Here is a 27,691-nt window from a genome sequence, read left to right on the forward strand (position 1 = left end):
CTCCTGCGGGCGCATCTTGCTTGGGCCTCTCTCCTGGAGGCCCTCAGTCAGACCCATTGTTGACATGTGGCAAGACGCTCCTAGGGGCGCGTCTTGCTTGGGCCTCTCTCCTGGAGGCGCTCAGTCAGACCGAGTGCTGACATAAGGCAAGACGCTCCTCGGGGCGCGTCTTGCTTGGGCCTCTCTCCTGGAGGCGCTCAGTCAGACCCAGTGCTGACATGTGGCAAGACGCTCCTCGGGGCGCGTCTTGCTGGGGCCTCTCTCCTGGAGGCGCTCAGTCAGACTGAGTAGTGACATGTGGCCTGACGCTCCTCGGGGCGCGGCTTGCTTGGGCCTCTCTCCTGGAGGCGCTCAGTCAGACCCAGTGTTGACATGTGACAAGACGCTCCTCGGGGCGCGTCTTGCTTGGGCTTCTCTCCTGGAGGCCCTCAGTCAGACCCATTGTTGACATGTGGCAAGACGCTCCTCGGGGCGCGTCTTGCTTGGGCCTCTCTCCTGGAGGCGCTCAGTCAGACCGAGTGCTGACATGAGGAAAGACGCTCCTCGGGGCGCGTCTTGCTTGGGCTTCTCTCCTGGAGGCGCTCAGAAAGACCCAGTGTTGACATGTGACAAGACGCTCCTCGGGGAGCGTCTTGCTTGGGCCTCTCTCCTGGAGGCGCTCAGTCAGACCCAGTGGTGACATGTGGCAAGACACTCCTCGGGGCGCGTCTTGCTTGGGCCTCTCTCCTGGAGGCCCTCTGTCAGACCGAGTGTTGACATGTGGCAAGACTCTCCTCGGGGCGCGTCTTGCTTGGGCTTCTCTCATGGAGGCCCTCAGTCAGACCCAGTGTTGACATGTGTCAAGACGCTCCTCGGGGCGCATCTTGCTTGGGCCTCTCTCCTGGAGGCGCTCAGTCAGACCCAGTGTTGACATGTGACAAGACGCTCCTCGGGGCGCGTCTTGCTTGGACTTCTCTCCTGGAGGCCCTCAGTCAGACCCATTGTTGACATGTGGCAAGACGCTCCTCGGGGCGCGTCTTGCTTTGGCCTCTCTCCTGGAGGCGCTCAGTCAGACCGAGTGCTGACATGTGGCAAGACGCTCCTCGGGCCGCGTGTTGCTTGGGCTTCTCTCCTGGAGGCCCTCAGTCAGACCCATTGTTGACATGTTGCAAGACGCTCCTCGGGGCGCGTCTTGCTTGGGCCTCTCTCCTGGAGGCCCTCTGTCAGACCGAGTGTTGACATGTGGCAAGACTCTCCTCGGGGCGCGTCTTGCTTGGGCTTCTCTCATGGAGGCCCTCAGTCAGACCCAGTGTTGACATGTGTCAAGACACTCCTCGGGGCGTGTCTTGCTTGGGCCTCTCTCCTGGAGGCGCTCAGTCTGACCCAGTGCTGACATGTGGCAAGACGCTCCTCGGGGCGCGTCTTGCTTGGGCTTCTCTCATGGAGGCCCTCAGTCAGACCCATTGTTGACATGTGGCAAGACGCTCCTCGGGGCACGTCTTGCTTGGGCCTCTCTCCTGGAGGCGCTCAAACAGACCGAGTAGTGACATGTGGCAAGACGCTCCTCGGGGCGCGTCTTGCTGGGGCTTCTCTCATGGAGGCACTCAGTCAGACCCAGTGTTGACATGTGGCAAGACGCTCCTCGGGGCGCGTCTTGCTTGGACCTTTCTCACTGAGGCGCTCAGTCAGACCGAGTAGTGACATGTGGCAAGAAGCTCCTCGGGGCGCGTCTTGCTTGGACCTCTCTCCCTGAGGCGCTCAGTCAGACCCAGTGTTGACATCAAGCCCCCACAATGCCGCTCAGAAAATGGTCCCAACCCGGAAGTAAGAAAAATTGCAGTTCCACCCTCATCCGCTGGGGGCTGGTACCAGAAGCGAGCAAATCCTCATTGACTCCCATGTTAAAAATGCCATTTTCACAGCAGAAATAAACATGTTTACAGCCTGGTTCAAAAAATGTTTGTTTGTCTAAATTATCTAGTTTATACTCATGACAACTCTGAGGGGGGTGAATTTTTTTCTCACTCTTCTGTTTAAGTGTATTGAAAGCCTAAAATTCTGTATAATTAATGAGCATCCGACACACGTGACCGCCGCCTCAGACCCACGTGACCACAGAGCTAGCTCCGTGGAAAGGCCTCAGTACAGCCTCGGTCTCTCCTGGAAACTGTGTCGGGATTTTGAGTCTCTGTGCTTGTGAATTCTGTTTTGGATAATATTGGTGCAATTGTTGGACAAAATGACTTGCTGTGGTATTAATTGCACTAATAGAGCGTCCAAGGAGTCTCCACTTCATTTTTTTCGGTAAGTTAAAATCTATATTTGTATTTTATGTCACTGCTGCCTTTAAACTAGCTGAGTTTACCGAAGTAGCTAGCTAACTATCAGTTTAACATGCAGCATGTACTGTTTAACCATGAAATTTAAATGTAAAATACGGTAAAATAATTAATAGGGCATATTTAAATGGGTAATAGGGTAAAACCCAGTGCATTTAAGATAAAAATGGGTTTAAATATGACGGGGCGCGCCGCTTGGGGGGACACTTCTGTGCTCTATTCTTTCATCCGGTAATCCCCAGCGGTCAGGCCGGGCAGGCTGATCGATGCGGCGCCTCGCTGCTGCGGGCTGACCGCTCGTGGAACTCGGAGACAGATCTGACCGGAGAAATACTGCAGCTCGTTGAGAAGTCTATAGGGCATACAGCGTTTCCCTTAAATCCCACTGCCACGCCGACAAGATCCCAAGTTTCTTTGTTTTTGTTGGCGCTGTTTACCGAAGAAGCAGCGGGAATACCAGCAAGTTTCATCAGACTCATAAATTTAGTTTTTGCAGGGGACCCCCTGTATTTTACTGCTCCCTCCTGCAGTCTTCCCCTATTAAAATTTAAAATGTGTAACTTCATGTATTGTGATGAATGACTAATATTCATGTTAACTAAAACGTTAGGTATTTAGGGGGAAAAAACAAAATAATAAACATTATACAGATGTCAAATAAATCAAACTGTAATTAAACTATATATTTTCAAAGTCTTGATTCTGGATAAAATCCAACAACATATGCTTTATAAATAAACACTACGCATGGCTTTTACACACACACACACACACACGTTACATTGTGATTTCTTAGTAAATATTCTATTTGGCGAGAGATAAACTTTATTGTATTTATCCTAGTGAATATATAATTAAACGGGTAAACTAGTAGTAGCACATCCAACATCAAAGAAAGTAAAATGTTATTATCAGGAGAGGAAGAATGATTAAGTGGTTAGCAGCAGTGTGCTAGACGATGGCCCCCTCCATGAGGCCACCACAGCTCAGCAGAACATCGTTGTAGCTTCTTCTGGGGAGAAAAACACTTACAGAAAAAATAAAGTTAACAGCTGAAATAGCAGGAAATAATACAGTTAAAGAGCAGATTGTAGAAGAAAGAAACCCCTAGGTTAAACTGGTCTGTCTACTGCATAATGCTGAACTCTAACATGTGTCCTCAGGGAAGGACCTGATTGGTGTCCAGAACCTGCTGAAGAAGCACCAGGCTCTGCAGGCTGAGATCACAGGTCATGAACCTCGCATCAAGGCTGTCACCCAGAAAGGAGAGACCATAATGGAGGAAGGTAGAGCAGGTCTGGTCCTGACATGTTTCTGAGGTGTCTGCAGGTTCTGGCTCACTTTGTTTGGGTCCAGGTCACTTCGCTGGTTCAGAACCTTCGGCCCGTCAGAACATTCTTATCCTCCACGTTCTAACACCAGACCTGTTAACCCAACAGCAACAAGTGGCTCCAACTGACGATGAGACCGGGAAGGAGCTGGTTCTGGCTCTGTACGACTACCAGGAGAAGAGTCCTGGAGAGGTCACCATGAAGAAGGGCGACATCCTCACGCTGCTCAACAGCACCAACAAGGTTCGTATGCCCTTCACAGCCGAGGAACGACCTCCAGCTCAGAGCGAACATCTCCACACCTGCTTTGTGTTTGTGTGACTTTAGGTTGTTTTACTTGAACTCGCGTCTTTAGCTGAATGAGGATGGAGAGACGGGTCGGACCTGGAGCAGGTCGAGGTCTTGCAGAAGAAGTTTGACGACTTCCAGAAGGTCGGACTTTTCCTCCTCTCCGTCTTCCAGCAGCAGCTGTCAGATCAGCTCAGGTGATAATCAGCAGGTGCTTTTGTCCTGCAGGACCTGAAGGCCAACGAGTCCCGCCTGAGGGACATCAACAAGGTGGCATCTGAACTGGAGTCAGAAGGTCTGATGGCTGAGGAGGCTCCTATGGTTCAGGCTCAGGTGAGCGTCACCTGTCTGCAGCAGCTGGTCCCTCTCACTTCCTGGTTTGTTAACTCTGCTCGTCTCTGTTTGTAGCAACAAGAACATCTGGGTTCTGCTCCTGGAAAGGTGCGTGTTGTCCTCCGCCTCCACCAGAACCAGACGTGGTGTTTTTGTTACCACTCATTTGTTTGTTTACAGGATGAAGCCGTCTCTAACCCCGGCTTTCCACAGGAGTCGTCAGCAGCACGTTACTGCAGCAGCACGTCATAGCTGCTGATAGGAACCGCTGTGGTCAACAGAACCTTTTCCACCGGAGCCGTCAGCAGCGCGAGTCGGCCACGTCTCAGGAGCAGCATGTCGCGGCCCTTACGCGCCGGTTCTATTTTCTACGCGCGACGCCTCTGAAACGGGTCAAGTTCGACATTTTTGGGGAAGGAAAGACAGGAAATCGGACGCGGAAATTGAGAGAAGCTACCGAGATTTTCAGAATAAAGAACGTACTGCCTTCCGGTTGCTTTACTTTTAAAAAATGTTACTAACTGAGCGGCCCCGTGAGAAGTTATCACCTAGCTAGCGGTCTCCTTTGTTTTTCAGGTCCGTATTGGCGATTATAAAACGGACAGAACATAAAACACAAACCATGTTGTAATTTTCTCCTGCTTGTTGTTGTGTTTACTGACGAAGTCACTCGAGTGACTTCGTGCTCGGTCGGTGACAGCTGCTCCCCTGCTGCTTCGCGTCTCGTGGGAAGGGCCAAGCAGCAGTTTACGCGAGCAAGACGTGCTGCTGCAGTAACGTGCTGCTGACGGCTCCCGTGGAAACCCGGGGTAACACGGCGTCACCCTAGAAGGTGAGTTCATTCAGCTGATCAGAGGTCACCTCTGATGGCCGTAGTCACGGCCGACCGTGCTGAAATCACACAGGAATTCAGGTGACCCGGCAGGCACCAGGTGCTGGTGAAAGTGGGGACATGTCAGCTGGTTGCCATGGCTACAGTTATCTTTATGCATCTGTATGACTGCTGACTGGTGTGTGTTTCCTGTGACCTTTGACCTCAGACCGTACGGTTGGGCGTTCAGACGACGGCTAACTTTAATTCCATCAAGGTAAGAGGAAGCTCTTCCCTTCCTGTCTGAGCGATCCGTCTCCAGGTTTCCTCGTCCGGCGTCCAGCCCGCTGGCGTCCACCTCCATCTCACTGGGTTTGGTTTCTCTCCAGGAGCTGAACAACCGCTGGCGCTCGCTGCAACATGCTGGGCAGCGCCCATGAGGTGTAGCGCTTCCACAGGTACCCCGCACACTTATGCGCCGCTTACGGGTCAGTAGTTTGGACCCACACTCAGACGGAGTTCTGATGTCTTCTCAGAGACGCTGATGAGACCAAAGAGTGGATCGAGGAGAAGAACCAGGCCCTGAACACAGACAACTACGGCCACCACCTGGCCAGCGTTCAGGCTCTGCAGCGTGAACATGAAGGCTTTGAGCGTGACCTGGCAGCTCTGGGTGATAAGGTCCGCTTTCCTGATCGGTACCAGGACCCGAGTTGTCTCTGGAGACACGTTCTTCATGGTTCTGGTGACTCCACCCCAGCCGTTCCTGATCAGCAATCAGCGGGGTGCTTTCCTATTTAAGGTGGATGGAGGACAAAATTTGACGCCAGAAGATTGCCTCAGTTTTGGTAGTAACCAGCCACTCGTGTTACCTCTAGTGTTCCTAGGATTAATGTTATTTCGTAGTGTTTTTGCTCTTATATTGGATTTACCATTCTTCAGGATTCCTGTCGACCTCATTGGATACTGACCTCTACTCCAGGATTTGGATATTCAACACACGGACCTTATCACCACCCTCCATAACCCACCTCTCATCTCACCCGTTGCCCCATCCACCAGGACGCCCCGCTTCTCTCCACCTCTGCTCCCTCTCCTGCGCTTCCCCCGGCTCTCTACCTCTCCCTCCTCCAGCCAACACATACACCCACCACAGTAAGTCTGCTGAACACCTCTGCCTGCCTACAATGGATTTTGAAACCAGAACCTAAGCTCACCTGTGTTCTCCCTCCTCCAGATGCTGAGCTGTTGTTGCAGTTCCAACCACAGACTTATCTGTGCACCTTAAGTTCCTCCTTATAAATAAATCATTTTTTCCATCAGTTTTTGGTCAGTGTTGTATTCTGCATGTCTTGGGTTAAGTACCTTCCTCCAAACATGACACTCCTCTTCAAAGAGCAAATCTGTTCAGCACATTCTGACAGACCGACCACCATTCTTCTGTCATGATGCTGTACAGGACATTTTTAGAGTTTTTCTTTTTAAAGATAAATAGGATTACATTTAAATAGCAATACTTTCACATTATCATTTTCCCACACTTCTGTATAACTGTATTTAGTTGTTTTTCAATAAAGAATGACAAACTATTTAAGTTTGGATTTGTTGCACACAAATATATATCTGTAAAAAATATCTACAAAGCTAATGTATACATAACAAGTATGATTGGGTTTTGCAATACGGCACTATTTTAGTAAGAGTTTTAAACCAAGTAAAGTTAGTAAAGAACACATTTCTATTGTCTGCTAAGAAACTGTTGGGATTTAAAATGGGCCTGTTGTACAAATAACTTGTAAATGATTATTCCTCACTTTTGTCTTAACCAAAGAAATTCCAGTAATTGAGCAAAAACATTTATTTTTAACACTACATTTTATAAAACAGGGCGCAAAGTGTCGGCACATGTATGTATGTCGATGGTCCACCCCAACCGAACCAGGAGACACAGACGTCAGGGAGGCCAAGGTTGTCTCTGCAGCTCTCTGGGCACCACGCCTCACTCAGCTGTCTCCAATGATCCAAATGGCTATGGAGAAAAAATAACAGGTTTGTCATAATTGTTTAAAGTACAAAACCATACATGAAGTGGTGAGACAGGTATGTGAAACTTACACTTGCTGATGTTGGAGACACACAGGCTGCCATGGTGACATTTAAACAGATCTAACAAAAAAATAAAAATGAAAATTAAAAACTCCCAGACCTCATGTCATATTTACTAATCAGCTATGGCTGATTTATTGTTTGGATCACAGTGAGTTACACTAATTCTAATATATTTTTATTTCTATTATACATACATACTTTTTAACTGTTATTTTCACGACTGTTATCAGGCTCTCTTGTTCTGGTTCTGATGATAATTCCGTGTCTTCCAGCAAGTTATCTTGTGCTTACTTCATCTGTAGAATGTCTCTTTACTTTTGGTAAATTGTACTGAGTCCAGAATAAAGACTAGTTGGCTGTACAAGATACAAACAAGTATAACATTTTGGAAATATATGAAATGTATTTACGCTGCTAATTTAGCTCGAATACTAATAACTGCCATATTTTCCGGACTATAACTCGCACTTTTTTACATTTTCTGGCAGGTCCTGCTACTTATACTCCGGAGCGACTTATATAACAAAATATGTAGGCTACACCACGCTGCTGCGGGCCGACTCCGACCCACACAAGAATGAGTTCCCCTGTCCCGCTGGAAGGGTTTCAAACACCGCCAGCATCTGTTAGAGCCTGTGGCGGGGTGCTGAGGGCCGGCTCCAGCCCAGGAATGAGCTCTCCTCGCCGGCCGGGAGGGTTTGAAACACCGCCATCCTCTCCTCTGCTGGCTGTTGTTCATTCTGTTATGGTTACCGGTGCTTGTGTTGCAATGTGAAACGCTTGGTCTCAGATTTTGTAAGAAAGATAATAAAATGTCCCCCCAAAATACGACTTAAATATATTTTCTCTTATTCATGATACATTTAATGGCTGGTGCGACTCAGGAGTGATAGCGCCGAAAAAAACTGTACTGAAAACTTGCTCAAAGCAAAATGTTTTCATTACGGAAATAAATTATAAACTTACCGATTTAAAACTTTTTTAATACAGGTACTTCTCACGAACAGGCGCAGAAAACCTCCACCTAAACTCCGTGTAAGGTTCAGGTCGATGGGTGTTCCAGTTAGCTCCGGTTGGGTTGAAGCTAGGTGGCTACATCCGTTAGCTCGGCTCCCACCTCCGCTTTAGCTTTGGGTTAGCCAGGGTTAGCTTCAGGTTAGCTCGTAGCTAGTTCGCCTGGGTGTCGTCACTCGAGCCCAGCCTTACAGCCACACCCTCAGCGCCTCCTCTCTTCCCTTTTATGGAATTGTCTGGGCTGGACGGAACCTGTGACACGGTCAAAATGGCGGTGGTGGCCACCTCCCATTATAGACAACAAACGTGTTATTGAAGCCAATGGAATCCGTTTGTCCAGTATATGTACAGTCTATGGTTGACATGTGGCACGACGCTCCTGCGGGCGCATCTTGCTTGGGCCTCTCTCCTGGAGGCCCTCAGTCAGACCCATTGTTGACATGTGGCAAGACGCTCCTAGGGGCGCGTCTTGCTTGGGCCTCTCTCCTGGAGGCGCTCAGTCAGACCGAGTGCTGACATAAGGCAAGACGCTCCTCGGGGCGCGTCTTGCTTGGGCCTCTCTCCTGGAGGCGCTCAGTCAGACCCAGTGCTGACATGTGGCAAGACGCTCCTCGGGGCGCGTCTTGCTGGGGCCTCTCTCCTGGAGGCGCTCAGTCAGACTGAGTAGTGACATGTGGCCTGACGCTCCTCGGGGCGCGGCTTGCTTGGGCCTCTCTCCTGGAGGCGCTCAGTCAGACCCAGTGTTGACATGTGACAAGACGCTCCTCGGGGCGCGTCTTGCTTGGGCCTCTCTCCTGGAGGCGCTCAGTCTGACCCAGTGCTGACATGTGGCAAGACGCTCCTCGGGGCGCGTCTTGCTTGGGCTTCTCTCCTGGAGGCCCTCAGTCAGACCCATTGTTGACATGTGGCAAGACGCTCCTCGGGGCACGTCTTGCTTGGGCCTCTCTCCTGGAGGCGCTCAAACAGACCGAGTAGTGACATGTGGCAAGACGCTCCTCGGGGCGCGTCTTGCTGGGGCTTCTCTCATGGAGGCACTCAGTCAGACCCAGTGTTGACATGTGGCAAGACGCTCCTCGGGGCGCGTCTTGCTTGGACCTTTCTCACTGAGGCGCTCAGTCAGATCGAGTAGTGACATGTGGCAAGAAGCTCCTCGGGGCGCGTCTTGCTTGGACCTCTCTCCCTGAGGCGCTCAGTCAGACCCAGTGTTGACATGTGGCACGACGCTCCTGCGGGCGCATCTTGCTTGGGCCTCTCTCCTGGAGGCCCTCAGTACGACCCATTGTTGACATGTGGCAAGACGCTCCTAGGGGCGCGTCTTGCTTGGGCCTCTCTCCTGGAGGCGCTCAGTCAGACCGAGTGCTGACATAAGGCAAGACGCTCCTCGGGGCGCGTCTTGCTTGGGCCTCTCTCCTGGAGGCGCTCAGTCAGACCCAGTGCTGACATGTGGCAAGACGCTCCTCGGGGCGCGTCTTGCTGGGGCCTCTCTCCTGGAGGCGCTCAAACAGACCGAGTAGTGACATGTGGCAAGACGCTCCTCGGGGCGCGTCTTGCTGGGGCTTCTCTCATGGAGGCACTCAGTCAGACCCAGTGTTGACATGTGGCAAGACGCTCCTCGGGGCGCGTCTTGCTTGGACCTCTCTCACTGAGAAGCTCAGTCAGACCGAGTAGTGACATGTGGCAAGACGCTCCTCGGGGCGCGTCTTGCTTGGACCTCTCTCCCTGAGGCGCTCAGTCAGACCCAGTGTTGACATTTGGCAAGACACTCCTCGGGGCGCGTCTTGCTTGGGCCTCTCTCCAGAAGGCCCTCAATCAGACCCAGTGTTGACACGTGGCAAGACGCTCCTCGGGGCGCGTCTTACTTGGGCCTCTCTCCTGGAGGCGCTCAGTCAGACCGAGTAGTGACAAGTGGCAAGACGTTCCTCAGGGCGCGTCTTGCTTGGACCTCCCTCCTGGAGGCGCTCAGTCAGACCGAGTAGTGACATGTGGCAAGACGCTCCTCGGGGCGCGTCTTTCTTGGGCCTCTCTCCTGGAGGCGCTCAGTCAGACACAGTGTTGACATGTGGCAAGACACTCCTCGGGGCGCGTCTTGCTTGGGCCTCTCTCATGGAGGCCCTCTGTCAGACCCAGTGTTGACATATGTCAAGACGCTCCTCGGGGAGCGTCTTGCTTTGGCCTCTCTCCTGGAGGCGCTCAGTCAGACCGAGTGCTGACATGTAGCAAGAAGCTCCTCGGGGTGCGTCATGCTTGGGCTTCTCTCCTGGAGGCCCTCAGTCAGACCCATTATTGACATGTGGCAAGACGCTCCTCTGGGCGCGTATTGCTTGGGCCTCTCTCCTGGATGCCCTCTGTCAGACCCAGTGTTGACATGTGGCAAGACTCTCCTCGGGGCCCTTCTTGCTTGGGCTTCTCTAATGGAGGCCCTCAGTCAGACCCAGTGTTGACATGTGTCAAGACGCTCCTCGGGGCGTATCTTGCTTGGGCCTCTCTCCTGGAGGCGCTCAGTCAGACCCAGTGTTGACATGTGGCAAGACGCTCCTCGGGGCGCTTCTTGCTTGGGCTTCTCTCCTGGAGGCCCTCAGTCAGACCCATTGTTGACATGTGGCAAGACGCTCCTCGGGGCATGTCTTGCTTGGGCCTCTCTCCTGGAGGCGCTCAGTCAGACCGAGTAGTGACATGTGGCAAGAAGCTCCTCGGGGTGCATCTTGCTGGGGCTTCTCTCATGGAGGCACTCAGTCAGACCCAGTGTTGACATGTGGCAAGACGCTCCTCGGGGCGCGTCTTGCTTGGGCCTCTCTCATGGAGGCCCTCTGTCAGACCCAGTGTTGACATATGTCAAGACGCTCCTCGGGGCGCATCTTGCTTTGGCCTCTCTCCTGGAGGCGCTCAGTCAGACCGAGTGCTGACATGTAGTAAGAAGCTCCTCGGGGTGCGTCATGCTTGGGCTTCTCTCCTGGAGGCCCTCAGTCAGACCCATTATTGACATGTGGCAAGACGCTCCTCTGGGCGCGTATTGCTTGGGCCTCTCTCCTGGATGCCCTCTGTCAGACCCAGTGTTGACATGTGGCAAGACTCTCCTCGGGGCCCTTCTTGCTTGGGCTTCTCTAATGGAGGCCCTCAGTCAGACCCAGTGTTGACATGTGTCAAGACGCTCCTCGGGGCGTATCTTGCTTGGGCCTCTCTCCTGGAGGCGCTCAGTCAGACCCAGTGTTGACATGTGGCAAGACGCTCCTCGGGGCGCGTGTTGCTTGGACCTCTCTCCTGGAGGCCCTCAGTCAGACCGAGTAGTGACATGTGGCAAGACGCTCCTCGGGGCGCGTCTTGCTTGGGCCTCTCTCCTGGAGGCGCTCAGTCAGACCCAGTGCTGACATGTGAAAAGAAGCTCCTCGGGGCGCGTCTTGCTTGGGCTTCTCTCCTGGAGGCCCTCAGTAAGACCCATTGTTGACATGTGGCAAGACGCTCCTCGGGGCGCGTCTTGCTTGGGCCTCTCTCCAGAAGGCCCTCAATCAGACCCAGTGTTGACACGTGGCAAGACGCTCCTCAGGGCGCGTCTTGCTTGGGCCTCTCTCCTGGAGGCGCTCAGTCAGACCCATTGTTGACATGTGGCAAGACGCTCCTCGGGGCGCGTCTTGCTTGGGCCTCTCTCCTGGAGGCGCTCAGTCAGACCGAGTGCTGACATGAGGAAAGACGCTCCTCGTGGCGCGTCTTGCTTGGGCTTCTCTCCCGGAGGCGCTCAGAAAGACCCAGTGTTGACATGTGACAAGACGCTCCTCGGGGCGCGTCTTGCTTGGGCCTCTCTCCTGTAGGCGCTCAGTCAGACCCAGTGGTGACATGTGGCAAGACACTCCTCGGGGCGCGTCTTGCTTGTGCCTCTCTCCTGGAGGCCCTCTGTAAGACCGAGTGTTGACATGTGGCAAGACTCTCCTCGGGGCGCGTCTTGCTTGGGCTTCTCTCATGGAGGCCCTCAGTCAGACCCAGTGTTGACATGTGTCAAGACGCTCCTCGGGGGCGTGTCTTGCTTGGGCCTCTCTCCTGGAGGCGCTGAGTCTGACCCAGTGCTGACATGTGGCAAGACGCTCCTCGGGGCGCGTCTTGCTTGGGCTTCTCTCCTGCAGGCCCTCAGTCAGACCCATTGTTGACATGTGGCAAGACGCTCCTCGGGGCACGTCTTGCTTGGGCCTCTCTCCTGGAGGCGCTCAAACAGACCGAGTAGTGACATGTGGCAAGACGCTCCTCGGGGCGCGTCTTGCTGGGGCTTCTCTCATGGAGGCACTCAGTCAGACCCAGTGTTGACATGTGGCAAGACGCTCCTCGGGGCGCGTCTTGCTTGGACCTCTCTCACTGAGAAGCTCAGTCAGACCGAGTAGTGACATGTGGCAAGACGCTCCTCGGGGCACGTCTTGCTTGGACCTCTCTCCCTGAGGCGCTCAGTCAGACCCAGTGTTGACATTTGGCAAGACACTCCTCGGGGCGCGTCTTGCTTGGGCCTCTCTCCAGAAGGCCCTCAATCAGACCCAGTGTTGACACGTGGCAAGACGCTCCTCGGGGCGCGTCTTACTTGGGCCTCTCTCCTGGAGGCGCTCAGTCAGACCGAGTAGTGACATGTGGCAAGACGTTCCTCAGGGCGCGTCTTGCTTGGACCTCCCTCCTGGAGGCGCTCAGTCAGACCGAGTAGTGACATGTGGCAAGACGCTCCTCGGGGCGCGTCTTTCTTGGGCCTCTCTCCTGGAGGCGCTCAGTCAGACACAGTGTTGACATGTGGCAAGACACTCCTCGGGGCGCGTCTTGCTTGGGCCTCTCTCATGGAGGCCCTCTGTCAGACCCAGTGTTGACATGTGTCAAGACGCTCCTCGGGGCATGTCTTGCTGGGGTTTCTCTCATGGAGGCACTCAGTCAGACCCAGTGTTGACATGTGGCAAGACGCTCCTCGGGGCGCGTGTTGCTTGGACCTCTCTCCTGGAGGCCCTCAGTCAGACCGAGTAGTGACATGTGGCAAGACGCTCCTCGGGGCGCGTCTTGCTTGGGCCTCTCTCCTGGAGGCGCTCAGTCAGACCCAGTGCTGACATGTGAAAAGAAGCTCCTCGGGGCGCGTCTTGCTTGGGCTTCTCTCCTGGAGGCCCTCAGTAAGACCCATTGTTGACATGTGGCAAGACGCTCCTCGGGGCGCGTCTTGCTTGGGCCTCTCTCCTGTAGGCGCTCAGTCAGACCCAGTGGTGACATGTGGCAAGACACTCCTCGGGGCGCGTCTTGCTTGTGCCTCTCTCCTGGAGGCCCTCTGTAAGACCGAGTGTTGACATGTGGCAAGACTCTCCTCGGGGCGTGTCTTGCTTGGGCCTCTCTCCTGGAGGCGCTGAGTCTGACCCAGTGCTGACATGTGGCAAGACGCTCCTCGGGGCGCGTCTTGCTTGGGCTTCTCTCCTGGAGGCCCTCAGTCAGACCCATTGTTGACATGTGGCAAGACGCTCCTCGGGGCACGTCTTGCTTGGGCCTCTCTCCTGGAGGCGCTCAAACAGACCGAGTAGTGACATGTGGCAAGACGCTCCTCGGGGCGCGTCTTGCTGGGGCTTCTCTCATGGAGGCACTCAGTCAGACCCAGTGTTGACATGTGGCAAGACGCTCCTCGGGGCGCGTCTTGCTTGGACCTCTCTCACTGAGAAGCTCAGTCAGACCGAGTAGTGACATGTGGCAAGACGCTCCTCGGGGCGCGTCTTGCTTGGACCTCTCTCCCTGAGGCGCTCAGTCAGACCCAGTGTTGACATTTGGCAAGACACTCCTCGGGGCGCGTCTTGCTTGGGCCTCTCTCCAGAAGGCCCTCAATCAGACCCAGTGTTGACACGTGGCAAGACGCTCCTCGGGGCGCGTCTTACTTGGGCCTCTCTCCTGGAGGCGCTCAGTCAGACCGAGTAGTGACAAGTGGCAAGACGTTCCTCAGGGCGCGTCTTGCTTGGACCTCCCTCCTGGAGGCGCTCAGTCAGACCGAGTAGTGACATGTGGCAAGACGCTCCTCGGGGCGCGTCTTTCTTGGGCCTCTCTCATGGAGGCGCTCAGTCAGACCCAGTGTTGACACGTGGCAAGACGCTCCTCGGGGCGCGTCTTACTTGGGCCTCTCTCCTGGAGGCGCTCAGTCAGACCGAGTAGTGACAAGTGGCAAGACGTTCCTCAGGGCGCGTCTTGCTTGGACCTCCCTCCTGGAGGCGCTCAGTCAGACCGAGTAGTGACATGTGGCAAGAAGCTCCTCGGGGTGCATCTTGCTGGGGCTTCTCTCCTGGAGGCGCTCAGTCAGACACAGTGTTGACATGTGGCAAGACACTCCTCGGGGCGCGTCTTGCTTGGGCCTCTCTCATGGAGGCCCTCTGTCAGACCCAGTGTTGACATATGTCAAGACGCTCCTCGGGGCGCGTCTTGCTTTGGCCTCTCTCCTGGAGGCGCTCAGCCAGACCGAGTGCTGACATGTAGCAAGAAGCTCCTCGGGGTGCGTCATGCTTGGGCTTCTCTCCTGGAGGCCCTCAGTCAGACCCATTATTGACATGTGGCAAGACGCTCCTCTGGGCGCGTATTGCTTGGGCCTCTCTCCTGGATGCCCTCTGTCAGACCCAGTGTTCACATGTGGCAAGACTCTCCTCGGGGCCCTTCTTGCTTGGGCTTCTCTAATGGAGGCCCTCAGTCAGACCCAGTGTTGACATGTGTCAAGACGCTCCTCGGGGCGTATCTTGCTTGGGCCTCTCTCCTGGAGGCGCTCAGTCAGACCCAGTGTTGACATGTGGCAAGACGCTCCTCGGGGCGCGTCTTGCTTGGGCCTCTCTCATGGAGGCCCTCAGTCAAACCCAGTGTTGACATGTGTCAAGACGCTCCTCGGGGCGTATCTTGCTTGGGCCTCTCTCCTGGAGGCGCTCAGTCAGACCGAGTGCTGACATGTAGCAAGAAGCTCCTCGGGGTGCGTCATGCTTGGGCTTCTCTCCTGGAGGCCCTCAGTCAGACCCATTATTGACATGTGGCAAGACGCTCCTCTGGGCGCGTATTGCTTGGGCCTCTCTCCTGGATGCCCTCTGTCAGACCCAGTGTTGACATGTGGCAAGACTCTCCTCGGGGCCCTTCTTGCTTGGGCTTCTCTAATGGAGGCCCTCAGTCAGACCCAGTGTTGACATGTGTCAAGACGCTCCTCGGGGCGTATCTTGCTTGGGCCTCTCTCCTGGAGGCGCTCAGTCAGACCCAGTGTTGACATGTGGCAAGACGCTCCTCGGGGCGCGTCTTGCTTGGGCCTCTCTCATGGAGGCCCTCTGTCAGACCCAGTGTTGACATATGTCAAGACGCTCCTCGGGGCGCGTCTTGCTTTGGCCTCTCTCCTGGAGGCGCTCAGTCAGACCGAGTGCTGACATGTAGCAAGAAGCTCCTCGGGGTGCGTCATGCTTGGGCTTCTCTCCTGGAGGCCCTCAGTCAGACCCATTATTGACATGTGGCAAGACGCTCCTCTGGGCGCGTATTGCTTGGGCCTCTCTCCTGGATGCCCTCTGTCAGACCCAGTGTTGACATGTGGCAAGACTCTCCTCGGGGCCCTTCTTGCTTGGGCTTCTCTAATGGAGGCCCTCAGTCAAACCCAGTGTTGACATGTGTCAAGACGCTCCTCGGGGCGTATCTTGCTTGGGCCTCTCTCCTGGAGGCGCTCAGTCAGACCCAGTGTTGACATGTGGCAAGACGCTCCTCGGGGCGCGTGTTGCTTGGACCTCTCTCCTGGAGGCCCTCAGTCAGACCGAGTAGTGACATGTGGCAAGACGCTCCTCGGGGCGCGTCTTGCTTGGGCCTCTCTCCTGGAGGCGCTCAGTCAGACCCAGTGCTGACATGTGAAAAGAAGCTCCTCGGGGCGCGTCTTGCTTGGGCTTCTCTCCTGGAGGCCCTCAGTAAGACCCATTGTTGACATGTGGCAAGACGCTCCTCGGGGCGCGTCTTGCTTGGGCCTCTCTCCAGAAGGCCCTCAATCAGACCCAGTGTTGACACGTGGCAAGACGCTCCTCAGGGCGCGTCTTGCTTGGGCCTCTCTCCTGGAGGCGCTCAGTCAGACCCATTGTTGACATGTGGCAAGACGCTCCTCGGGGCGCGTCTTGCTTGGGCCTCTCTCCTGGAGGCGCTCAGTCAGACCGAGTGCTGACATGAGGAAAGACGCTCCTCGTGGCGCGTCTTGCTTGGGCTTCTCTCCCGGAGGCGCTCAGAAAGACCCAGTGTTGACATGTGACAAGACGCTCCTCGGGGCGCGTCTTGCTTGGGCCTCTCTCCTGTAGGCGCTCAGTCAGACCCAGTGGTGACATGTGGCAAGACACTCCTCGGGGCGCGTCTTGCTTGTGCCTCTCTCCTGGAGGCCCTCTGTAAGACCGAGTGTTGACATGTGGCAAGACTCTCCTCGGGGCGCGTCTTGCTTGGGCTTCTCTCATGGAGGCCCTCAGTCAGACCCAGTGTTGACATGTGTCAAGACGCTCCTCGGGGCGTGTCTTGCTTGGGCCTCTCTCCTGGAGGCGCTGAGTCTGACCCAGTGCTGACATGTGGCAAGACGCTCCTCGGGGCGCGTCTTGCTTGGGCTTCTCTCCTGGAGGCCCTCAGTCAGACCCATTGTTGACATGTGGCAAGACGCTCCTCGGGGCACGTCTTGCTTGGGCCTCTCTCCTGGAGGCGCTCAAACAGACCGAGTAGTGACATGTGGCAAGACGCTCCTCGGGGCGCGTCTTGCTGGGGCTTCTCTCATGGAGGCACTCAGTCAGACCCAGTGTTGACATGTGGCAAGACGCTCCTCGGGGCGCGTCTTGCTTGGACCTCTCTCACTGAGAAGTTCAGTCAGACCGAGTAGTGACATGTGGCAAGACGCTCCTCGGGGCGCGTCTTGCTTGGACCTCTCTCCCTGAGGCGCTCAGTCAGACCCAGTGTTGACATTTGGCAAGACACTCCTCGGGGTGCGTCTTGCTTGGGCCTCTCTCCAGAAGGCCCTCAATCAGACCCAGTGTTGACACGTGGCAAGACGCTCCTCGGGGCGCGTCTTACTTGGGCCTCTCTCCTGGAGGCGCTCAGTCAGACCGAGTAGTGACATGTGGCAAGACGTTCCTCAGGGCGCGTCTTGCTTGGACCTCCCTCCTGGAGGCGCTCAGTCAGACCGAGTAGTGACATGTGGCAAGACGCTCCTCGGGGCGCGTCTTTCTTGGGCCTCTCTCCTGGAGGCGCTCAGTCAGACACAGTGTTGACATGTGGCAAGACACTCCTCGGGGCGCGTCTTGCTTGGGCCTCTCTCATGGAGGCCCTCTGTCAGACCCAGTGTTGACATGTGTCAAGACGCTCCTCGGGGCGCGTCTTGCTTTGGCCTCTCTCCTGGAGGCGCTCAGTCAGACCGAGTGCTGACATGTAGCAAGAAGCTCCTTGGGGTGCGTCATGCTTGGGCTTCTCTCCTGGAGGCCCTCAGTCAGACCCATTATTGACATGTGGCAAGACGCTCCTCTGGGCGCGTATTGCTTGGGCCTCTCTCCTGGATGCCCTCTGTCAGACCCAGTGTTGACATGTGGCAAGACTCTCCTCGGGCCCCTTCTTGCTTGGGCTTCTCTAATGGAGGCCCTCAGTCAGACCCAGTGTTGACATGTGTCAAGACGCTCCTCGGGGCACGTCTTGCTTGGGCCTCTCTCCTGGAGGCGCTCAAACAGACCGAGTAGTGACATGTGGCAAGACGCTCCTCGGGGCGCGTCTTGCTGGGGCTTCTCTCATGGAGGCACTCAGTCAGACCCAGTGTTGACATGTGGCAAGACGCTCCTCGGGGCGCGTCTTGCTTGGACCTCTCTCACTGAGAAGTTCAGTCAGACCGAGTAGTGACATGTGGCAAGACGCTCCTCGGGGCGCGTCTTGCTTGGACCTCTCTCCCTGAGGCGCTCAGTCAGACCCAGTGTTGACATTTGGCAAGACACTCCTCGGGGCGCGTCTTGCTTGGGCCTCTCTCCAGAAGGCCCTCAATCAGACCCAGTGTTGACACGTGGCAAGACGCTCCTCGGGGCGCGTCTTACTTGGGCCTCTCTCCTGGAGGCGCTCAGTCAGACCGAGTAGTGACATGTGGCAAGACGTTCCTCAGGGCGCGTCTTGCTTGGACCTCCCTCCTGGAGGCGCTCAGTCAGACCGAGTAGTGACATGTGGCAAGACGCTCCTCGGGGCGGGTCTTTCTTGGGCCTCTCTCCTGGAGGCGCTCAGTCAGACACAGTGTTGACATGTGGCAAGACACTCCTCGGGGCGCGTCTTGCTTGGGCCTCTCTCATGGAGGCCCTCTGTCAGACCCAGTGTTGACATGTGTCAAGACGCTCCTCGGGGCGCGTCTTGCTTTGGCCTCTCTCCTGGAGGCGCTCAGTCAGACCGAGTGCTGACATGTAGCAAGAAGCTCCTTGGGGTGCGTCATGCTTGGGCTTCTCTCCTGGAGGCCCTCAGTCAGACCCATTATTGACATGTGGCAAGACGCTCCTCTGGGCGCGTATTGCTTGGGCCTCTCTCCTGGATGCCCTCTGTCAGACCCAGTGTTGACATGTGGCAAGACTCTCCTCGGGCCCCTTCTTGCTTGGGCTTCTCTAATGGAGGCCCTCAGTCAGACCCAGTGTTGACATGTGTCAAGACGCTCCTCGGGGCGTATCTTGCTTGGGCCTCTCTCCTGGAGGCGCTCAGTCAGACCCAGTGTTGACATGTGGCAAGACGCTCCTCGGGGCGCTTCTTGCTTGGGGTTCTCTCCTGGAGGCCCTCAGTCAGACCCATTGTTGACATGTGGCAAGACGCTCCTCGGGGCATGTCTTGCTGGGGTTTCTCTCATGGAGGCACTCAGTCAGACCCAGTGTTGACATGTGGCAAGACGCTCCTCGGGGCGCGTGTTGCTTGGACCTCTCTCCTGGAGGCCCTCAGTCAGACCGAGTAGTGACATGTGGCAAGACGCTCCTCGGGGCGCGTCTTGCTTGGGCCTCTCTCCTGGAGGCGCTCAGTCAGACCCAGTGCTGACATGTGAAAAGAAGCTCCTCGGGGAGCGTCTTGCTTGGGCTTCTCTCCTGGAGGCCCTCAGTAAGACCCATTGTTGACATGTGGCAAGACGCTCCTCGGGGCGCGTCTTGCTTGGGCCTCTCTCCTGGAGGCGCTCAGTCAGACCGAGTGCTGACATGTGGAAAGACGCTCCTCGGGGCGCGTCTCGCTTGGCTTCTCTCCTGGAGGCGCTCAGAAAGACCCAGTGTTGACATGTGACAAGACGCTCCTCGGGGCGCGTCTTGCTTGGGCCTCTCTCCTGCAGAGGCTCAGTCAGACCCAGTGGTGACATGTGGCAAGACACTCCTCGGGGCGCGTCTTGCTTGGGCCTCTCTCCTGGAGGCCCTCTGTCAGACCGAGTGTTGACATGTGGCAAGACTCTCCTCGGGGCGTGTCTTGCTTGGGCTTCTCTCATGGAGGCCCTCAGTCAGACACAGTGTTGACATGTGGCAAGACACTCCTCGGGGCGCGTCTTGCTTGGGCCTCTCTCATGGAGGCCCTCTGTCAGACCCAGTGTTGACATGTGTCAAGACGCTCCTCGGGGCGCGTCTTGCTTTGGCCTCTCTCCTGGAGGCGCTCAGTCAGACCGAGTGCTGACATGTAGCAAGAAGCTCCTCGGGGTGCGTCATGCTTGGGCTTCTCTCCTGGAGGCCCTCAGTCAGACCCATTATTGACATGTGGCAAGACGCTCCTCTGGGCGCGTATTGCTTGGGCCTCTCTCCTGGATGCCCTCTGTCAGACCCAGTGTTGACATGTGGCAAGACTCTCCTCGGGGCCCTTCTTGCTTGGGCTTCTCTAATGGAGGCCCTCAGTCAGACCCAGTGTTGACATGTGTCAAGACGCTCCTCGGGGCGTGTCTTGCTTGGGCCTCTCTCCTGGAGGCGCTCAGTCAGACCCAGTGTTGACATGTGGCAAGACGCTCCTCAGGGCGCGTCTTGCTTGGGCCTCTCTCCTGGAGGCGCTCAGTCAGACTGAGTAGTGACATGTGGCCTGACGCTCCTCGGGGCGCGTGTTGCTTGGGCCTCTCTCCTGGAGGCGCTCAGTCAGACCAAGTGGTGACATGTGGCAAGACACTCCTCGGGGCGCATCTTGCTTGGGCCTCTCTCCTGGAGGCCCTCTGTCAGACCCAGTGTTGACATGTGTCAAGACGCTCCTCGGGGCGCGTCTTGCTTGGGCTTCTCTCCTGGAGGCCCTCAGTCAGACCCATTGTTGACATGTGGCAAGACGCTCCTCGGGGCGCGTGTTGCTTAGGCTTCTCTCCTGGAGGCCCTCAGTCAAACCCATTGTTGACATGTGGCAAGACGCTCCTCGGGGCGCGTCTTGCTTGGGCCTCTCTCCTGGAGGCGCTCAGTCAGACCGAGTTCTGACATGTGGAAAGACGCTCCTCGGGGCGCGTCTCGCTTGGGCTTCTCTCCTGGAGGCGCTCAGAAAGACCCAGTGTTGACATGTGACAAGACGCTCCTCGGGGCGCGTCTTGCTTGGGCCTCTCTTCTGGAGAGGCTCAGTCAGACCCAGTGGTGACATGTGGCAAGACACTCCTCGGGGCGCGTCTTGCTTGGGCCTCTCTCCTGGAGGCCCTCTGTCAGACCGAGTGTTGACATGTGGAAAGACTCTCCTCGGGGCGTGTCTTGCTTGGGCTTCTCTCATGGAGGCCCTCAGTCAGACCCATTGTTGACATGTGGCAAGACGCTCCTCGGGGCACGACTTGCTTGGGCCTCTCTCCTGGAGGCGCTCAAACAGACCGAGTAGTGACATGTGGCAAGACGCTCCTCGGGGCGCGTCTTGCTGGGGCTTCTCTCATGGAGGCACTCAGTCAGACCCAGTGTTGACATGTGGCAAGACGCTCCTCGGGGCGCGTCTTGCTTGGACCTCTCTCCCTGAGGCGCTCAGTCAGACCCAGTGTTGACATTTGGCAAGACACTCCTCGGGGCGCGTCTTGCTTGGGCCTCTCTCCTGGAGGCTCTCAGTAAGAACCATTGTTGACATGTGGCAAGACGCTCCTCGGGGCGCGTCTTGCTTGGGCCTCTCTCCAGAAGGCCCTCAATCAGACCCAGTGTTGACACGTGGCAGGACGCTCCTCGGGGCGCGTCTTACTTGGGCTTCTCTCCTGGAGGCGCTCAATTAGACTGAGTAGTGACATGTGGCCTGACGCTCCTCGGGGCGCATGTTGCTTGGGCCTCTCTCCTGGAGGCGCTCAGTCAGACCAAGTGGTGACATGTGGCAAGACGCTCCTCGGGGCGCGTCTTGCTTTGGCCTCTCTCCTGGAGGCGCTCAGTCAGACTGAGTGCTGACATGTGGCAAGACGCTCCTCGGGCCGCGTGTTGTTTGGGCTTCTCTCCTGGAGGCCCTCAGTCAGACCCATTGTTGACATGTGGCAAGATGCTCCTCGGGGCGCGTCTTGCTTCGGCCTCTCTCCTGGAGGCGCTCAGTCAGACCGAGTGCTGACATGAGGAAAGACGCTCCTCGGGGAGCGTCTTGCTTGGAGTTCTCTCCTGGAGGCGCTCAGAAAGACCCAGTGTTGACATGTGACAAGACGCTCCTCGGGGCGCGTCTTGCTTGGGCCTCTCTCCTGGAGGCGCTCAGTCAGACCCAGTGGTGACATGTGGCAAGACACTCCTCGGGGCACGTCTTGCTTGGGCCTCTCTCCTGGAGGCGCTCAAACAGACCGAGTAGTGACATGTGGCAAGACGCTCCTCGGGGCGCGTCTTGCTGGGGCTTCTCTCATGGAGGCCCTCAGTCAGACCCAGTGTTGACATGTGTCAAGATGCTCCTCGGGGCGCGTCTTGTTTGGGCCTCTCTCCTGGAGGCGCTCAGTCTGACCCAGTGCTGACATGTGGCAAGACGCTCCTCGGGGCGCGTCTTGCTTGGGCTTCTCTCCTGGAGGCCCTCAGTCAGACCCATTGTTGACATGTGGCAAGACGCTCCTCGGGGCACGTCTTGCTTGGGCCTCTCTCCTGGAGGCGCTCAAACAGACCGAGTAGTGACATGTGGCAAGACGCTCCTCGGGGCGCGTCTTGCTGGGGCTTCTCTCATGGAGGCACTCAGTCAGACCCAGTGTTGACATGTGGCAAGACGCTCCTCGGGGCGCGTCTTGCTTGGACCTCTCTCCCTGAGGCGCTCAGTCAGACCCAGTGTTGACATTTGGCAAGACACTCCTCGGGGCGCGTCTTGCTTGGTTCTCTCTCCAGAAGGCCCTCAATCAGACCCAGTGTTGACACGTGGCAAGACGCTCCTCGGGGCGCGTCTTACTTGGGCCTCTCTCCTGGAGGCGCTCAGTCAGACCGAGTAGTGACATGTGGCAAGACGCTCCTCGGGGCGTGTCTTTCTTGGGCCTCTCTCCTGGAGGCGCTCAGTCAGACACAGTGTTGACATGTGGCAAGACACTCCTCGGGGCGTGTCTTGCTTGGGCCTCTCTCATGGAGGCCCTCTGTCAGACCCAGTGTTGACATGTGTCAAGACGCTCCTCAGGGCGCTTCTTGCTTTGGCCTCTCTCCTGGAGGCGCTCAGTCAGACCGAGTGCTGACATGTAGCAAGAAGCTCCTCGGGGTGCGTCATGCTTGGGCTTCTCTCCTGGAGGCCCTCAGTCAGACCCATTATTGACATGTGGCAAGACGCTCCTCTGGGCGCGTATTGCTTGGGCCTCTCTCCTGGATGCCCTATGTCAGACCCAGTGTTGACATGTGGCAAGACTCTCCTCGGGGCCCTTCTTGCTTGGGCTTCTCTAATGGAGGCCCTCAGTCAGACCCAGTGTTGACATGTGTCAAGACGCTCCTCGGGGCGTGTCTTGCTTGGGCCTCTCTCCTGGAGGCGCTCAGTCAGACCCAGTGTTGACATGTGGCAAGACGCTCTTTGGGGCGCTTCTTGCTTGGGCTTCTCTCCTGGAGGCCCTCAGTCAGACCCATTGTTGACATGTGGCAAGACGCTCCTCGGGGCATGTCTTGCTTGGGCCTCTCTCCTGGAGGCGCTCAGTCAGACCGAGTAGTGACATGTGGCAAGAAGCTCCTCGGGGCGCATCTTGCTGGGGCTTCTCTCATGGAGGCACTCAGTCAGACCCAGTGTTGACATGTGGCAAGACGCTCCTCGGGGCGCGTGTTGCTTGGACCTCTCTCCTGGAGGCCCTCAGTCAGACCGAGTAGTGACATGTGGCAAGACGCTCCTCGGGGCGCGTCTTGCTTGGGCCTCTCTCCTGGAGGCGCTCAGTCAGACCCAGTGCTGACATGTGAAAAGAAGCTCCTCGGGGCGCGTCTTGCTTGGGCTTCTCTCCTGGAGGCCCTCAGTAAGACCCATTGTTGACATGTGGCAAGACGCTCCTCGGGGCGCGTCTTGCTTGGGCCTCTCTCCAGAAGGCCCTCAATCAGACCCAGTGTTGACACGTGGCAAGACGCTCCTCAGGGCGCGTCTTGCTTGGGCCTCTCTCCTGGAGGCGCTCAGTCAGACTGAGTAGTGACATGTGGCCTGACGCTCCTCGGGGCGCGTGTTGCTTGGGCCTCTCTCCTGGAGGCGCTCAGTCAGACCGAGTGCTGACATGTGGAAAGACGCTCCTCGGGGCGCGTCTCGCTTGGGCCTCTCTCCTGGAGGCGCTCAGTCAGACCGAGTGCTGACATGTGGCAAGACGCTCCTCGGGCCGCGTGTTGCTTAGGCTTCTCTCCTGGAGGCCCTCAGTCAAACCCATTGTTGACATGTGGCAAGACGCTCCTCGGGGCGCGTCTTGCTTGGGCCTCTCTCCTGGAGGCGCTCAGTCAGACCGAGTGCTGACATGTGGAAAGACGCTCCTCGGGGCGCGTCTCGCTTGGGCCTCTCTCCTGGAGGCGCTCAGAAAGACCCAGTGTTGACATGTGACAAGACGCTCCTCGGGGCGTGTCTTGCTTGGGCCTCTCTCCTGGAGAGGCTCAGTCAGACCCAGTGGTGACATGTGGCAAGACACTCCTCGGGGCGCGTCTTGCTTGGGCCTCTCTCCTGGAGGCCCTCTGTCAGACCGAGTGTTGACATGTGGCAAGACTCTCCTCGGGGCGTGTCTTGCTTGGGCTTCTCTCATGGAGGCCCTCAGTCAGACCCAGTGTTGACATGTGGCAAGACGCTCCTCGGGGCACGTCTTGCTTGGGCCTCTCTCCTGGAGGCGCTCAAAAAGACCGAGTAGTGACATGTGGCAAGACGCACCTCGGGGTGCGTCTTGCTTGGGCTTCTCTCATGGAGGCCCTCAGTCAGACCCAGTGTTGACATGTGGCAAGACGCTCCTCGGGGCACGTCTTGCTTGGGCCTCTCTCCTGGAGGCGCTCAAACAGACCGAGTAGTGACATGTGGCAAGACGCACCTCGGGGTGCGTCTTGCTGGGGCTTCTCTCATGGAGGCACTCAGTCAGGCCCAGTGTTGACATGTGGCAAGACGCTCCTCGGGGCGCGTCTTGCTTGGACCTCTCTCACTGAGGCGCTCAGTCAGACCCAGTGTTGACATTTGGCAAGACACTCCTCGGGGCGCGTCTTGCTTGGGCCTCTCTCTTGAAGGCCCTCAATCAGACCCAGTGTTGACACGTGGCAAGACGCTCCTCGGGGCGCGTCTTACCTGGGCCTCTCTCCTGGAGGCGCTCAGTCAGACCGAGTAGTGACATGTGGCAAGACGTTCCTCGGGGCGCGTCTTGCTTGGACCTCCCTCCTGGAGGCGCTCAGTCAGACCGAGTAGTGACATGTGGAAAGACGCTCCTCGGGGCGCGTCTTGCTTGGGCCTCTCTCCTGGAGGCGCTCAGTCAGACACAGTGTTGACATGTGGCAAGACACTCCTCGGGGCGCGTCTTGCTTTGGCCTCTCTCCTGGAGGCGCTCAGTCAGACGGAGTGCTGACATGTAGCAAGAAGCTCCTCGGGGTGCTTCATGCTTGGGCTTCTCTCCTGGAGGCCCTCAGTCAGACCCATTATTGACATGTGGCAAGACGCTCCTCTGGGCGCGTATTGCTTGGGCCTCTCTCCTGGATGCACTCTGTCAGACCCAGTGTTGACATGTGGCAAGACTCTCCTCGGGCCGCGTGTTGCTTAGGCTTCTCTCCTGGAGGCCCTCAGTCAAACCCATTGTTGACATGTGGCAAGACGCTCCTCGGGGCGCGTCTTGCTTGGGCCTCTCTCCTGGAGGCGCTCAGTCAGACCGAGTGCTGACATGTGGAAAGACGCTCCTCGGGGCGCGTCTCGCTTGGGCCTCTCTCCTGGAGGCGCTCAGAAAGACCCAGTGTTGACATGTGACAAGACGCTCCTCGGGGCGTGTCTTGCTTGGGCCTCTCTCCTGGAGAGGCTCAGTCAGACCCAGTGGTGACATGTGGCAAGACACTCCTCGGGGCACGTCTTGCTTGGGCCTCTCTCCTGGAGGCCCTCTGTCAGACCGAGTGTTGACATGTGGCAAGACTCTCCTCGGGGCGTGTCTTGCTTGGGCTTCTCTCATGGAGGCCCTCAGTCAGACCCAGTGTTGACATGTGGCAAGACGCTCCTCGGGGCACGTCTTGCTTGGGCCTCTCTCCTGGAGGCGCTCAAACAGACCGAGTAGTGACATGTGGCAAGACGCACCTCGGGGTGCGTCTTGCTTGGGCTTCTCTCCTGGAGGCCCTCAGTCAGACCCATTGTTGACAAGTGGCAAGACGCTCCTCGGGGCATGTCTTGCTTGGGCCTCTCTCCTGGAGGCGCTCAATCAGACCGAGTAGTGACATGTGGCAAGACGCACCTCGGGGTGCGTCTTGCTTGGGCTTCTCTCATGGAGGCCCTCAGTCAGACCCAGTGTTGAAATGTGGCAAGACGCTCCTCGGGGCACGTCTTGCTTGGGCCTCTCTCCTGGAGGCGCTCAAACAGACCGAGTAGTGACATGTGGCAAGACGCACCTCGGGGTGCGTCTTGCTGGGGCTTCTCTCATGGAGGCACTCAGTCAGGCCCAGTGTTGACATGTGGCAAGACGCTCCTCGGGGCGCGTCTTGCTTGGACCTCTCTCACTGAGGCGCTCAGTCAGACCCAGTGTTGACATTTGGCAAGACACTCCTCGGGGCGCGTCTTGCTTGGGCCTCTCTCTTGAAGGCCCTCAATCAGACCCAGTGTTGACACGTGGCAAGACGCTCCTCGGGGCGCGTCTTACCTGGGCCTCTCTCCTGGAGGCGCTCAGTCAGACCGAGTAGTGACATGTGGCAAGACGTTCCTCGGGGCGCGTCTTGCTTGGACCTCCCTCCTGGAGGCGCTCAGTCAGACCGAGTAGTGACATGTGGAAAGACGCTCCTCGGGGCGCGTCTTGCTTGGGCCTCTCTCCTGGAGGCGCTCAGTCAGACACAGTGTTGACATGTGGCAAGACACTCCTCGGGGCGCGTCTTGCTTTGGCCTCTCTCCTGGAGGCGCTCAGTCAGACGGAGTGCTGACATGTAGCAAGAAGCTCCTCGGGGTGCTTCATGCTTGGGCTTCTCTCCTGGAGGCCCTCAGTCAGACCCATTATTGACATGTGGCAAGACGCTCCTCTGGGCGCGTATTGCTTGGGCCTCTCTCCTGGATGCACTCTGTCAGACCCAGTGTTGACATGTGGCAAGACTCTCCTCGGGCCGCGTGTTGCTTAGGCTTCTCTCCTGGAGGCCCTCAGTCAAACCCATTGTTGACATGTGGCAAGACGCTCCTCGGGGCGCGTCTTGCTTGGGCCTCTCTCCTGGAGGCGCTCAGTCAGACCGAGTGCTGACATGTGGAAAGACGCTCCTCGGGGCGCGTCTCGCTTGGGCCTCTCTCCTGGAGGCGCTCAGAAAGACCCAGTGTTGACATGTGACAAGACGCTCCTCGGGGCGTGTCTTGCTTGGGCCTCTCTCCTGGAGAGGCTCAGTCAGACCCAGTGGTGACATGTGGCAAGACACTCCTCGGGGCACGTCTTGCTTGGGCCTCTCTCCTGGAGGCCCTCTGTCAGACCGAGTGTTGACATGTGGCAAGACTCTCCTCGGGGCGTGTCTTGCTTGGGCTTCTCTCATGGAGGCCCTCAGTCAGACCCAGTGTTGACATGTGGCAAGACGCTCCTCGGGGCACGTCTTGCTTGGGCCTCTCTCCTGGAGGCGCTCAAACAGACCGAGTAGTGACATGTGGCAAGACGCACCTCGGGGTGCGTCTTGCTTGGGCTTCTCTCCTGGAGGCCCTCAGTCAGACCCATTGTTGACAAGTGGCAAGACGCTCCTCGGGGCATGTCTTGCTTGGGCCTCTCTCCTGGAGGCGCTCAATCAGACCGAGTAGTGACATGTGGCAAGACGCACCTCGGGGTGCGTCTTGCTGGGGCTTCTCTCATGGAGGCACTCAGTCAGGCCCAGTGTTGACATGTGGCAAGACGCTCCTCGGGGCGCGTCTTGCTTGGACCTCTCTCACTGAGGCGCTCAGTCAGACCCAGTGTTGACATTTGGCAAGACACTCCTCGGGGCGCGTCTTGCTTGGGCCTCTCTCTTGAAGGCCCTCAATCAGACCCAGTGTTGACACGTGGCAAGACGCTCCTCGGGGCGCAT

General features: G+C 57.0%; 1 protein-coding gene and 1 long non-coding RNA gene across 8 annotated transcripts; one reads left to right on the forward strand and one right to left on the reverse strand.

Moving 5' to 3' along the window:
* The first annotated feature begins 1,779 nt into the window (after positions 1-1,779).
* Positions 1,780-7,650, forward strand: LOC139070639 (spectrin alpha chain, non-erythrocytic 1-like). Of its 7 annotated transcripts, none has more exons than XM_070553276.1 (11): positions 1,780-2,283; positions 3,482-3,604; positions 3,758-3,892; positions 3,977-4,081; positions 4,166-4,270; positions 4,346-4,378; positions 4,451-5,358; positions 5,471-5,539; positions 5,618-5,929; positions 6,024-6,236; positions 6,319-7,650. In XM_070553276.1, the coding sequence occupies exons 9-11, from the start codon at positions 5,722-5,724 to the stop codon at positions 6,381-6,383; spliced, it is 486 nt and encodes a 161-aa protein (XP_070409377.1). In that variant the 5' UTR covers positions 1,780-2,283; positions 3,482-3,604; positions 3,758-3,892; positions 3,977-4,081; positions 4,166-4,270; positions 4,346-4,378; positions 4,451-5,358; positions 5,471-5,539; positions 5,618-5,721; the 3' UTR covers positions 6,384-7,650. The 7 variants fall into 7 exon arrangements, with proteins under 7 accessions (XP_070409377.1, XP_070409381.1, XP_070409378.1 ...); XM_070553280.1 differs by having other exon boundaries at positions 3,675-3,892; positions 6,319-6,722; XM_070553277.1 differs by having other exon boundaries at positions 3,482-3,613; positions 4,346-5,358.
* Positions 6,925-8,285, reverse strand: LOC139070640 (uncharacterized). Its single transcript, XR_011521130.1, has 2 exons — positions 8,157-8,285; positions 6,925-7,247 (listed from the first exon to the last, which is right to left on the reverse strand). It is a non-coding gene; the product is annotated as an uncharacterized lncRNA (long non-coding RNA).
* Positions 8,286-27,691: the final 19,406 nt, after the last annotated feature.

This window comes from Nothobranchius furzeri, chromosome 7 (assembly GCF_043380555.1).
Source record: "Nothobranchius furzeri strain GRZ-AD chromosome 7, NfurGRZ-RIMD1, whole genome shotgun sequence".
Taxonomy (NCBI): Eukaryota; Metazoa; Chordata; class Actinopteri; order Cyprinodontiformes; family Nothobranchiidae; genus Nothobranchius; species Nothobranchius furzeri.